The following is an 11603-nucleotide window of genomic DNA, read 5'->3' on the forward strand; positions in this document are numbered from 1 at the left end:
GCTCCGCTGATGTGGGGAAACAGGAGAGGAGGTAAGAGCAGAACACGTGTGACGGCAGAGCAGGCAGAGTGCACTCCTCCTGCTCAAACTCTCTTTCTCTTTCGCTCTCTCTCTCTCTCTCTCTCTCTCTCCCTCTCTCTCTCTCTCTTCCCCCGCTTTGGGAGGAGCTGTTGCCGCCTCTTCAGAGTGTGTATGTGTGTGTGTGTGTGTGTGTGTGTGTGCGTGTGTGTGTGTGTGTGTGTGTGTGTGAAGTGGAGGGTGTTTCAGAGCTTTTATAAGCTGCTATTTCTCTCTCTCTCTCTAAACATTTAAAACAGTGTATTCCGCAGAGACATGCTGAGGCAAGGTGCTTGTCTATGAGGACGTTCATATCTGAGTCTTCATATCCCCCGCCCCCCCCCCCCCCACACACACACACACACACCCCACACACACCTCCTCTAGCCCCCCCCAACCCCCCTGCCTCCCAGGGTGGTCTGTAGACAGAGCAGAAGCAGAAGCAGCGTTTCTATGATTCAATGCTGTAAAGGCACCACATACCAAGCTGAAGGATATGCCTCTGGCTATGTGCTGTGTGGTAGACCGCCCCCCCTCCCCCCCCCTCCCCCCTCCCCCTGCCTCCCCTCCCTCCCTCCCTCCCTCCCTCCTCCAGTCAGATACAGGTATGTCCTGTCTGTGTCAGTAAATCATGGAAGCTTCCTTCTATCTTTCCTGTCAACCCCAGGCTGGACTTCCGCAGGTGTCAGCGTTGACAGAGGGTTCTGTGGGGAGGTTCCTACTTCTAGAACGTTGACAGAGGGTTCTGTGGGGAGGTTCCTACTTCTAGAACGTTGACAGAGGGATCTGTGGGGAGGTTCCTACTTCTAGAACGTTGACAGAGGGATCTGTGGGGAGGTTCCTACTTCTAGAACGTTGACAGAGGGATCTGTGGGGAGATTCCTACTTCTAGAACGGTTTTCTCCAAGGCTGAGTTCTTCTCAGTAAATGTTAATGAGCTACAACATGACATCCTCAGTCGAAATGTGTCCGTTTGGAAGGAGTGGATTTGGTTCTTCTGTGTTCTGTTATCAGGTGTTTAGGAGTCTTACTGTATAGTCACACATACACACGACTCTGTGTGTGTGTGTGTCCGAAGGTGTGTGTATGTGTGTGTGTGTCCGCAGGTGTGTCCGCAGGTGTGTTGTCTGTGTGTGTCCCCGCAAATGTGTTGTGTGTGTGTTTGTGTGTCCGCAGGTGTGTTGCCTGTGTGTGTGTCCACAGGTGTGTGTGTGTGTGTCCACAGGTGTGTGTGTGTGTGTGTCAGCCCCCTGCACGCCACTAGACTGCGTGTGCCCCCGCAAGTGTGTGTCCGTCCGTCCGTCCGTCCGTCCGTCCGTCCGTCTGTCTGAGTCCCCGCAGGTGTGTTGCCTGTGTGTGTGTCCACAGGTGTGTGTGTGTGTGTGTGTGTGTGTCCGCAGGTGTGTTGCCTGTGTGTGTGTCCAGAGGTGTGTGTGTGTGTGTGACAGCCCCCTGCACGCCCCTAGACTGTGGTAGCCTGAGGAGCTAAAGCCAAAGCATGACCGGCATTTCCTCTACAGACGACTCACCACCCTCACTACTCACCACCCTCACCACCCTCACCACCCTCACCACCCTCACCACCCTCACTACTCACCACCCTCACCACCCTCACTACTCACCACCCTCACTACTCAAAACCCTCACTACTCACCACCCTCACCACCCTCACTACTCACCACCCTCACTACTCACCACCCTCACCACCCTCACTACTCACCACCCTCACCACCCTCACTACTCACCACCCTCACTACTCACCACCCTCACCACCCTCACTACTCACCACCCTCACCACCCTCACTACTCACCACCCTCACTACTCACCACCCTCACTACTCACCACCCTCACCACCCTCACTACTCACCACCCTCACTACTCACCACCCTCACCACCCTCACTACTCACCACCCTCACCACCCTCACTACTCACCACCCTCACCACCCTCACCACCCTCACTACTCACCAGGTCAACCATGACTCCTCACCACCCTCACCAGGTCAACCAAGACTACTCACCACCCTCACCAGGTCAACCAAGACTACTCACCACCCTCACCAGGTCAACCATGACTCCTCACCACCCTCACCAGGTCAACCATGACTCCTCACCACCCTCACCAGGTCAACCAAGACTCCTCACCACCCTCACCAGGTCAACCATAACTCCTCACCACCCTCACCAGGTCAACCAAGACTCCTCACCACCCTCACCAGGTCAACCATGACTCCTCACCACCCTCACCAGGTCAACCAAGACTCCTCACCACCCTCACCAGGTCAACCAAGACTCCTCACCACCCTCACCAGGTCAACCATGACTCCTCACCACCCTCACCAGTCAACCAAGACTACTCACCACCCTCACCAGTCAACCAAGACTACTCACCACCCTCACCAGTCAACCAAGACTACTCACCACCCTCACCAGTCAACCAAGACTACTCACCACCCTCACCAGTCAACCAAGACTACTCACCACCCTCACCAGTCAACCAAGACTACTCACCACCCTCACCAGTCAACCAAGGCCAAGCACGTCTCCCCAGTTCCCCAGGATGTTTCCAGTCAGTAATCTGTCCGTCTCAGTTGCATTCTCTCCATAACCACTGTTAATAATACAACATTTTTGTGGTAAATCTAGAGCAGGGGAGGCCGGTGGAGGTAGAAATCGGAGGTCGGGCTCATTGTAATGTCTGTAATGGAATGAGGAACGGTATCAAACACGCGAGTGAGACAATGTTCGATACCATTCCTCATTCCATTCCATGCATTACAATGAGCCCGACCTCCGATTTCTACCTCCGCCGGCCTCCCCTGATGCAGAGCTACATGTGTATGTGGATGCAAATCTAGTTGGTGCATTTTTGTGTGAAGTAACTGCAGGCCACTGGTGGGTGGGGGTGGGGGGGGGCTGGGTGGGTGTGTGTGCGTGTGAGTCTGCGTCTGCGAGCATGTGTTTGTGTCTGTGTGTGTGTGTGTGTGCGTCTGCGTCTGTGTGTGTGTGTCTGTGTGTGTGTGTGTGTGTAAATCTCGTCTGATTGCGCCTGGAGTGCGTGTTGGAGCAGGCAGAGAGGTGAACTCCAGTCTGAGGCGAAGGCTGTGTAGGTGTGAGACAGACAGGGAGATTCCAGCAGTGTTAAGTGTTTTCACACAGCTTCATATACCCATCTACTCCCAACAAGCACAATATGTGGTTTTTTTCCTGTAAAGCGTCTGTATATGAAATGTGCAGTATAAATAAAGTTTGATTGGAATATTCCAAGTTCAAAATGGTGGTGGAACGTGATGGTCCTAGAGCAGGTACAGTAAATTAGGTTCCCACCACTGTCAGGACAGCAGAGTCACTACCTGTCGTCCTCCGTAGACTAAAGACCCGTGTCTTTAGGGTACACCTGGGCTCCTCTTCCTCAGACCTCTCCACCCCCTAATACCCTACACCCTCTATCCATCCCCCTCTCCTCTCCTCCCCCTAACACCCTACACCCTCTATCATCCCCCTCTCCTCTCCTCCTCCTCCTCAGACCTCTCCACCCCCTAACACCCTACACCCTCTATCATCCCCCTCTCCTCTCCTCCTCCTCCTCAGACCTCTCCACCCCCTAACACCCTACACCCTCTATCCATCCTCCTCTCCTCTCCTCCTCCTCCTCAGACCTCTCCACCCCCTAACACCCTACACCCTCTATCCATCCTCCTCTCCTCTCCTCCTCCTCCTCAGACCTCTCCACCCCCTAACACCCTACACCCTCTATCATCCCCCTCTCCTCTCCTCCTCCTCCTCCTCCTCAGACCTCTCCACCCCCTAACACCCTACACCCTCTATCCATCCCCCTCTCCTCTCCTCCTCCTCCTCAGACCTCTCCACCCCCTAACACCCTACACCCTCTATCCATCCCCCTCTCCTCTCCTCTCCTCTCCTCTCCTCTCCTCTCCTCTCCTCCTCCTCAGACCTCTCCACCCCCTAACATCCTACATTACTGTTAGAAAACAAATAACATGTTTCTTCCTTTCTCCAGCACTGTTGAAGGTTTTACTGATGATGACTGTTGTATAGTTACTTTACTTACTTAAACAAATGTGCTTATTGTAAGTCGCTTTGGATAAAAGCGTCTGCTAAATGACTAAAATGTAAATGTATTCTAAAATCTCTAAAAATGGCAGGAGATATCAGTACCACTGGGATGGGAGGTATTATTACAGGAAATAGAGAATACAGCTTCAACACAGACATGGTGTCTGAGGATAGACACTACTGCTAGACACCACAGACATGGTGTCTGAGGATAGACACTACTGCTAGACACCACAGCCTGGGGGTGTCTGAGGATAGACACTACTGCTAGACACCACAGCCTGGGGGTGTCTGAGGATAGACACTACTGCTAGACACCACAGCCTGGGGGTGTCTGAGGATAGACACTACTGCTAGACACCACAGCCTGGGGGTGTCTGAGGATAGACACTACTGCTAGACACCACAGCCTGGGGGTGTCTGAGGATAGACACTACTGCTAGACACCACAGACATGGTGTCTGAGGATAGACACTACTGCTAGACACCACAGCCTGGGGGTGTCTGAGGATAGACACTACTGCTAGACACCACAGCCTGGGGGTGTCTGAGGATAGACACTACTGCTAGACACCACAGCCTGGGGGTGTCTGAGGATAGACACTACTGCTAGACACCACAGCCTGGGGGTGTCTGAGGATAGACACTACTGCTAGACACCACAGACATGGTGTCTGAGGATAGACACTACTGCTAGACACTACAGCCTGGGCTGATGTCTGAGGATAGACACTACTGCTAGACACCACAGACATGGTGTCTGAGGATAGACACTACTGCTAGACACCACAGACATGGTGTCTGAGGATAGACACTACTGGTAGACACCACAGACATGGTGTCTGAGGATAGACACTACTGCTAGACACCACAGCCTGGGGGTGTCTGAGAAACATGTAGAATATTCGAAGGATGAAAATTGTTTATCATTTCAAACAGTTTGAAATGGTTTGGATCGGTATTCAAACTCCAGAACACTGGCGTTCTTGGAAAACTCCCCCATCATTTCTCTTTTGAATTGGATTAGTATGTTAAAAGTGATTTTGTATCGGGTGATAGTATGCATACATCAAAAAGTACATACATCAAAAACATACATGCATACATCAAAAAGTACATACATCAAAAACATACATGCATACATAAAAAAACCTGCAGTTTGTGAAGACAATGTTTGGACCCAATCTGACGAAGACCCTGTGTGTGGCTTTCTATCGTTTCTCTAAAAGTGCTTACTGTATTGTATGGACACATTTTATTGTACTGTGTGGACACATTTTGGGACAGTGTACACCATCCATGTTCTCTAAGGTTGTTGCTATAGGCATAAAGTTGATTTAGGTGGATCTGGGCCCCTATACAGAAGATCTCTGTTGATTTAGGTGGATCTGGGCCCCTATACAGAAGATCTCTGTTGATTTAGGTGGATCTGGGCCCCTATACAGAAGATCTCTGTTGATTTAGGTGGATCTGGGCCCCTATACAGAAGATCTCTGTTGATTCTCTTAACAGATGGGATCAGAGAATAACAGACATGATCACCAACAGATGGGAAACAAGGACAGATATTATCCTGGAGGAGAGGATCACAATATACAGACAGACAGACAGACAGCCAAAGCAGACAGACAGGCAGGCAGGCAGGCAGACAGACAGGGATACAGAAAGATAGGCAGGCAGACAGACAGACAGACAGGCAGGCAGGCAGGCAGGCAGGCAGGCAGGCAGGCAGGCAGACAGACAGAGATACAGAAAGATAGGCAGGCAGGCAGACAGACAGGCTGGCAGGGAGACAGACAGACAGACAGACAGACAGGCAGGCAGGCAGGCAGGCAGACAGACAGAGATACAGACAGATAGGCAGGCAGGCAGGCAGACAGACAGAGATACAGACAGATAGGCAGGCAGGCAGACAGACAGGCAGGCAGGCAGGCAGGCAGGCAGACAGACAGGCAGGCAGGCAGGCAGGCAGGCAGACAGACAGACAGACAGACAGACAGACAGGCATCCAGGCAGGCAGACAGGTGAGACTTGGGGGCTGGAAGGAAGACAGACTTTGACAGTAAGTCTCTGTAATCCTAATGTATTGAGTGACAGGCTTACAGGAACCTCCTCCCTGATTTACTGGCAGGAAACTCAATGGAATGTTGTGTCTTTCTCCCACATATGCTAGCTAGGATACAGCCTGGGGCCTGCAGCGCTCCCACAGGGAAAAACTAACCCACATACTGCTGGCTAGGCTTCAGTCATTCACTAACCCTAACCCTAACCCATGTATACTCTTACTGTTAGCTAGGCTACTGCTGTTAGCTATGGTACTGCTGTTAGCTAGGCTACTACTGTTAGCTAGGCTACTGCTGTTAGCTATGGTACTGCTGTTAGCTAGGCTACTAATGTTAGCTAGGCTACCGCTGTTAGTTAGCTAGGCTACTGCTGTTAGCTAGGCTACTCCTGTTAGCTAGGCTACTCCTGTTAGCTGCTTTTAAATGTTTAAACTGTTAAATTAATGACTATACTTCAAAACAGATGGCCACCTTTTATCATTACTATTGAGACGGGCACACTGTGGCCCAAAAGCCTTTGACACCCCCAAAAATCGTGTGACTCGAACCACTGGAGGCTGCTCCTCCCACCCTTCTACCTCCATTCCAGGGGAGGCTGGTGGAGGTAGAAATCGGAGGACGGGCTCATTGTAATGCTTGGAACGATATGGTATCAGGTATCAAACTGCCATTTAATCCATTCCATGCATTACAATGAGCCCATCCTCCGATTTCTACCTCCACCAGCCTCCCCTCCTGTGTTGAACCCACTGACTTTGCCAGACTCAATGCTGGAGTGGAGAGGAGCGGAGAGCCCCGTGAGTCTGACAGGAGAGACTAGGAAAACACAAACCCACATACCAGCAGTCAGATCAGCAGGACAGATCTGAGTAACATACCCAGAGGACGACAGGAGGAGGATTCAGACTGAGAATTAACACTTTATTTGGCTTTGTCTGTAAATATAGCGACCTGGAAGTCTTAGACGAGTATAGCCTCCAGTCATCAGACAGTGTCACGCTTTAACATCCCTGGGAAAGGCCAGGAGAGGTCGAGGTTAGGAATGTTGTGGTCTTCAGGGGAGGCTGGTGGAGGTAGAAATCGGAGGACGGGCTCATTGTAGTGTGTGGAAAGGAAGGAGGAGTGGAGTATCAAACATGATCATGTAATAGTTCCTAGAAACTCTTCTTCTACAATAACGTGAGCTTGTAGAAAGCGTCGCAGGACTCAGAGCCTCTGTCCTACAGTGACCTGCAGTGACCTGCAGTGACCTGCAGTGACCTGAGACCTCGAAGACGTGTCGGACTCGCTGAGTACGTTGTGGTCATGTGACATGCTAGTGTGTTGAGTATGTTGTGGTCATGTGACGTGCTAGAGTGTTGGGTATGTTGTGGTTGTGGTCATGCTAGTGTTGCTCTCTGAGTATGTTGTGGACATGTGACTGGGATTAAATCTCTCACACGTCCCAACCTCTAAGACCAGATACACTCTGATAGAGAATGGAGCTGAGTGGCTAGTTCTTAGAATAGAATTATGGCGCCCCCTAGTGTAGATCACATGCAACTGTTCACTGGGCATTGCGCCTGGGCAACTGTGTGTGTGTGAGTGTGTGCATGCGTGCGTGCGTGTGTGTGCATGTGCGCATGTGTGTATGTGTGACAAATATCTCAGCTGATAATAAAGTATTCTATTCTATTTAATAAATACTAACATTATTAATCACTATTGTTTTCACTCACCTTACGCTGCCCCATTTTATCCAATGGCAGTAGCAGTACCAGTAGGTGTCATAAAGGGCCATTGCTATAGTTACTGACTGGCTAGAACCCAGCATAACTCATGTTGCCACTGTAGTGGTTATATGCTGTGGTTCCCAGGGGCTACACACCATCTGGTCCAAGATTGCAAAATAGTTTCACAGGAGAAGTAACTGGCTGTTTACACAATGACTAGATTCTGTGTTTGCAAGAAAAAGGGCAAATTTGGAACTTCCTGGTAGTAAAAATAAGAGGTTTTGCGTTTCCTAGATAAAAAAATGCAAACGAGGCAAAGTTCCGTACGTACGAAGGTTTTGAGTTCATATGAGCCCTCCGAAGACTTCCTCAAGAAAGCCTAACTGCCCAGAGCCGCGTTGGTCTTTGAGAATCTTATTTAATTCAGACTCTTACACACACAGTGTGTTTCCAGTTAGATCAAATGACAATTTTCTTCATTCAACATTCATTCAAGGCATTCAAGGCATACAGTAAATGCACATTTATTATTTAGCTTTATTGATCATGGTTACACATTATTTTTTTTGTTTTTTGTTCAAACACATACATAAAAAACTAGCTGTCCAACATCGTAATGCTACTATGATTCCAGGCTTCTGCTGTAAACCTGCCTTGTTTCAGTAAAGCTGAAACATCCAACAGAACAGGTTATTGAACAGTCTGCCCACTCCCATCGACTTATTCCTGAATACTGGAAAGTTATCTCACTGGCTAAATTGTCCGTTTATTTTAAAAGTACATTGTCTACAGTCACAGTTCCAGCTCACAGTCATGTTAAGCATTATAGGCCGTACAAAAGACACTTGGTAAAGAAACATGAATGAAGTGTATCTGTACTCCATGGGGTTAAAGGGTTAGGGTTAAGGTTAAAGGGTTAGGGTTAGGGTTAAAGGGTTAGGGTTAGGGTTAGGGTTAAGGTTAAAGGGTTAGGGTTAGGGTTAAAGGGTTAGGGTTAAGGTTAAAGGGTTAGGGTTAGGGTTAGGGTTAAAGGGTTAGGGTTAGGGTTTTGTCGTTCTGAGCTTTGATAGAATTCTAAAAGGGCCGTGATAAATCAGCAACAACCAATGAGGTCACATGATGAACAACGAGCAGTGAAGAGCTGTTTTGGTCCAAAGCGCTTTCTAAAAAACCTGCTGTTGAGGCCTTGAGTAGCTACAGGACCGGTCAAAGGTTGGACACACCTTGCCAAGAGTGTGCAAAGCCGTCATCAAAGCAAAAGGTGGCTACTTTGAAGAATCTAAAATATAAAACATATTCTGGTTTATTTAACACTTTTTGATGTCTTCAATATTAATCTACAATGTAGAAAATAATAAAAAATAAAGAAAAACCATTGAATGAGAAGGTGTGTCCAAACTTTTGACTAGTACTGTATGTTACATTTTGTTTGTTGACAAGGATATGCACAATGTATTTCCAAATGTAAGTGTCTGTGTGGCCAGAGTGGGCGGCAATGCACAAAAGAACACGCTAGACCTTAAAAGAAATTTTCTGTACAAAAGAAACTTTGTGCAAGTCCTCAAAGCCTTCATCCATAATCATCCATATCAATGTTTTGTTGTTGGAGCCTTCTGGCACCAGCTTTATACATTTCTACATGACTCAAACATGATATCCTGTACACAGGTAAACTAACGTGCTCCCTGGTAGAAGACTGGCAGTGGATTGATAATGTATTGCATCATGCATTATTGATTGTATAGATCCTGAGAAGGACCTGGCCAATCATTTATATATACATATATATCTCATATATCCTCATATTCTTTCTATATTCTCATATATTCCCTGTGTGGCTCTCGGCCTGAGGAGCGTTCAGCAGATCTGATAGTTGTTGATCTTCACCATCAGAGGCTGCTCCTCTTCCTCCTGGTTCATGGTCTGATCAACACACTCACACACCTTCACCTGATCAACACACTCCTCCCAGGTGTCTCCTGGGTCCCTCTCTCCTCCTCCTCCTCCTCCTCCTCCTCTCCCCCTCTCCTCTCCTCCTCTCTGCTGCTCCTCTGGAGTCTCCTCCTGCATGTTCCTGTAGGCCTGCTACAGGGGAGGACATAGAGCACACTGTCACACTACAAACATTAGGATTTCCGCCAATCTCTGTTTTCTAAAAACGATAATGTGATGATGATCATGATGATGATGTGTGTGTGTGTGTGTGCACACGCGTGTGTGTGTGTATATGTGTGTGTGTGTGTGTGTGCACGCGTGTGTGTGTGTGTGTGTGTGTGTATATGTGTGTGTGTGTGTGTGTGTGCAGGCGTGTGTGTCTCTGTGTGTGTGTGTGTGTCTGTGTGTGTGTGTGTGTGTGTGTGTGTGTGTGTACGTGTGTGTGTGTGTGTGTGTTCAGCCTACATGGTCAGTGTAGTCAGCAGGCAGCAGACCCTGGATGAGGTGACCGATGGTGCTGAAGGTTGGTCGTTCTGTCGGTTCCAGACTCCAACACTGCTGCATGATGGAGTACCTGAGAGGGAGGGGGGGGGGGGGGGGGAGAGGAGGGTGAGGGCAGGGGGGAGAGGAGGGAGGTATGAGGAGAGCACCCTGGGTCAGGTACAGAGGCTGTAACCAGTGGGGATTGAACCCAGGTCTCCCGCTCCCCAAACCCACCCGTTCCCCGGCCAGGACCCCCACAGCCTCCTACTCACATCTCTGGAGGGGAGAAGTCCGGCCGGGACATGTGGCAGCCATCTTTGATCATCTTGTAGAAGCGTGTGTCCACCGCTACGCTCGGGTACGGGCTCTTACCTGCAGACGGACACAACACAACACGCTGCTTCAGCACGGCTCTTTACAGGTACACACTTCCACCTTCCACCTCAGGCCTGCTGGCCAAGAACACGAGGCTGGTGGAGGTAGAACACCAGGGGAGGCTGGTGGAGGTAGAGGGGAGGCTGGTGGAGGTAGAGGGGAGGCTGGTGGAGGTGCAGGGGAGGTGCAGGGGAGGCTGGTGGAGATAGAAATGGGGACGTCCTTCCCATTTCTACCTCCACCAGCCTCCCCTGGACTCCACCTCATGTTCTTAGACAACAGGGCCCATTGTAATGGATGAAACGGAATCAGGAGTGTGTTTGATGTGTGTTTGATACCATTCCTGATTCTGTTCCATGCATTACAGTGAGCCCGTCCTCTGATTTCTACCTCCACCAGCCTCCCCTGGTGGTGTCCAGAATGGACAGATAGCCCCTGTGATATGAACCATCATCACTCAATATAACAGTCCCATTGCAAATATGGCTTTGAGGATGACTGTCGAATCCTAGGCTTGTCTAATCCTTCCTTGTATACAATAACCCAACATGTATATTTAGTACATACAGTACCAGTCAAAAGTTTGGACACACCTTGCCAAGAGTGTGCAAAGCCGTCATCAAAGCAAAAGGTGGCTACTTTGAAGAATCTAAAATATAAACTATATTCTGGTTTGTTTAACACTTTTTTGTTTACTACATAATTCCATACGTGTTCCTTCATAGTTTTGATGTCTTCAATATTAATCTACAATGTTGAAAATAATAAAAATAAAGAAAAACCATTGAATGAGAAGGTGTGTCCAAACTTTTGACTGGTACTGTATGTTATATCATGTAACAGTGTGACCCACAATACCATTCCATACATACATCCAGAACATTCCATTCCATATACGATG

The 11603-nt window shown here is 49.0% G+C and overlaps 1 protein-coding gene across 1 annotated transcript in view; it reads right to left on the reverse strand.

Moving 5' to 3' along the window:
* Nucleotides 1-8449: 8449 nt before the first annotated feature.
* LOC310801362 (macrophage colony-stimulating factor 1 receptor 1-like) overlaps nucleotides 8450-11603 on the reverse strand; it is a gene marked incomplete at its 5' end in the record, with an annotated part of 16574 nt that continues 13420 nt past the window's right edge. Inside the window, 3 exons of the mRNA XM_083665356.1 lie at nucleotides 8450-9994; nucleotides 10310-10418; nucleotides 10600-10699. Coding sequence (XP_083521482.1) covers nucleotides 9767-9994; nucleotides 10310-10418; nucleotides 10600-10699 — 437 coding nt within the window. The 3' untranslated portion in view covers nucleotides 8450-9766. The remainder of the gene's footprint in view (nucleotides 9995-10309; nucleotides 10419-10599; nucleotides 10700-11603) is intronic.

This window comes from Argentina silus, assembly GCF_951799395.1.
Source record: "Argentina silus genome assembly, chromosome: 2".
Lineage (NCBI taxonomy): Eukaryota > Metazoa > Chordata > Actinopteri > Argentiniformes > Argentinidae > Argentina > Argentina silus.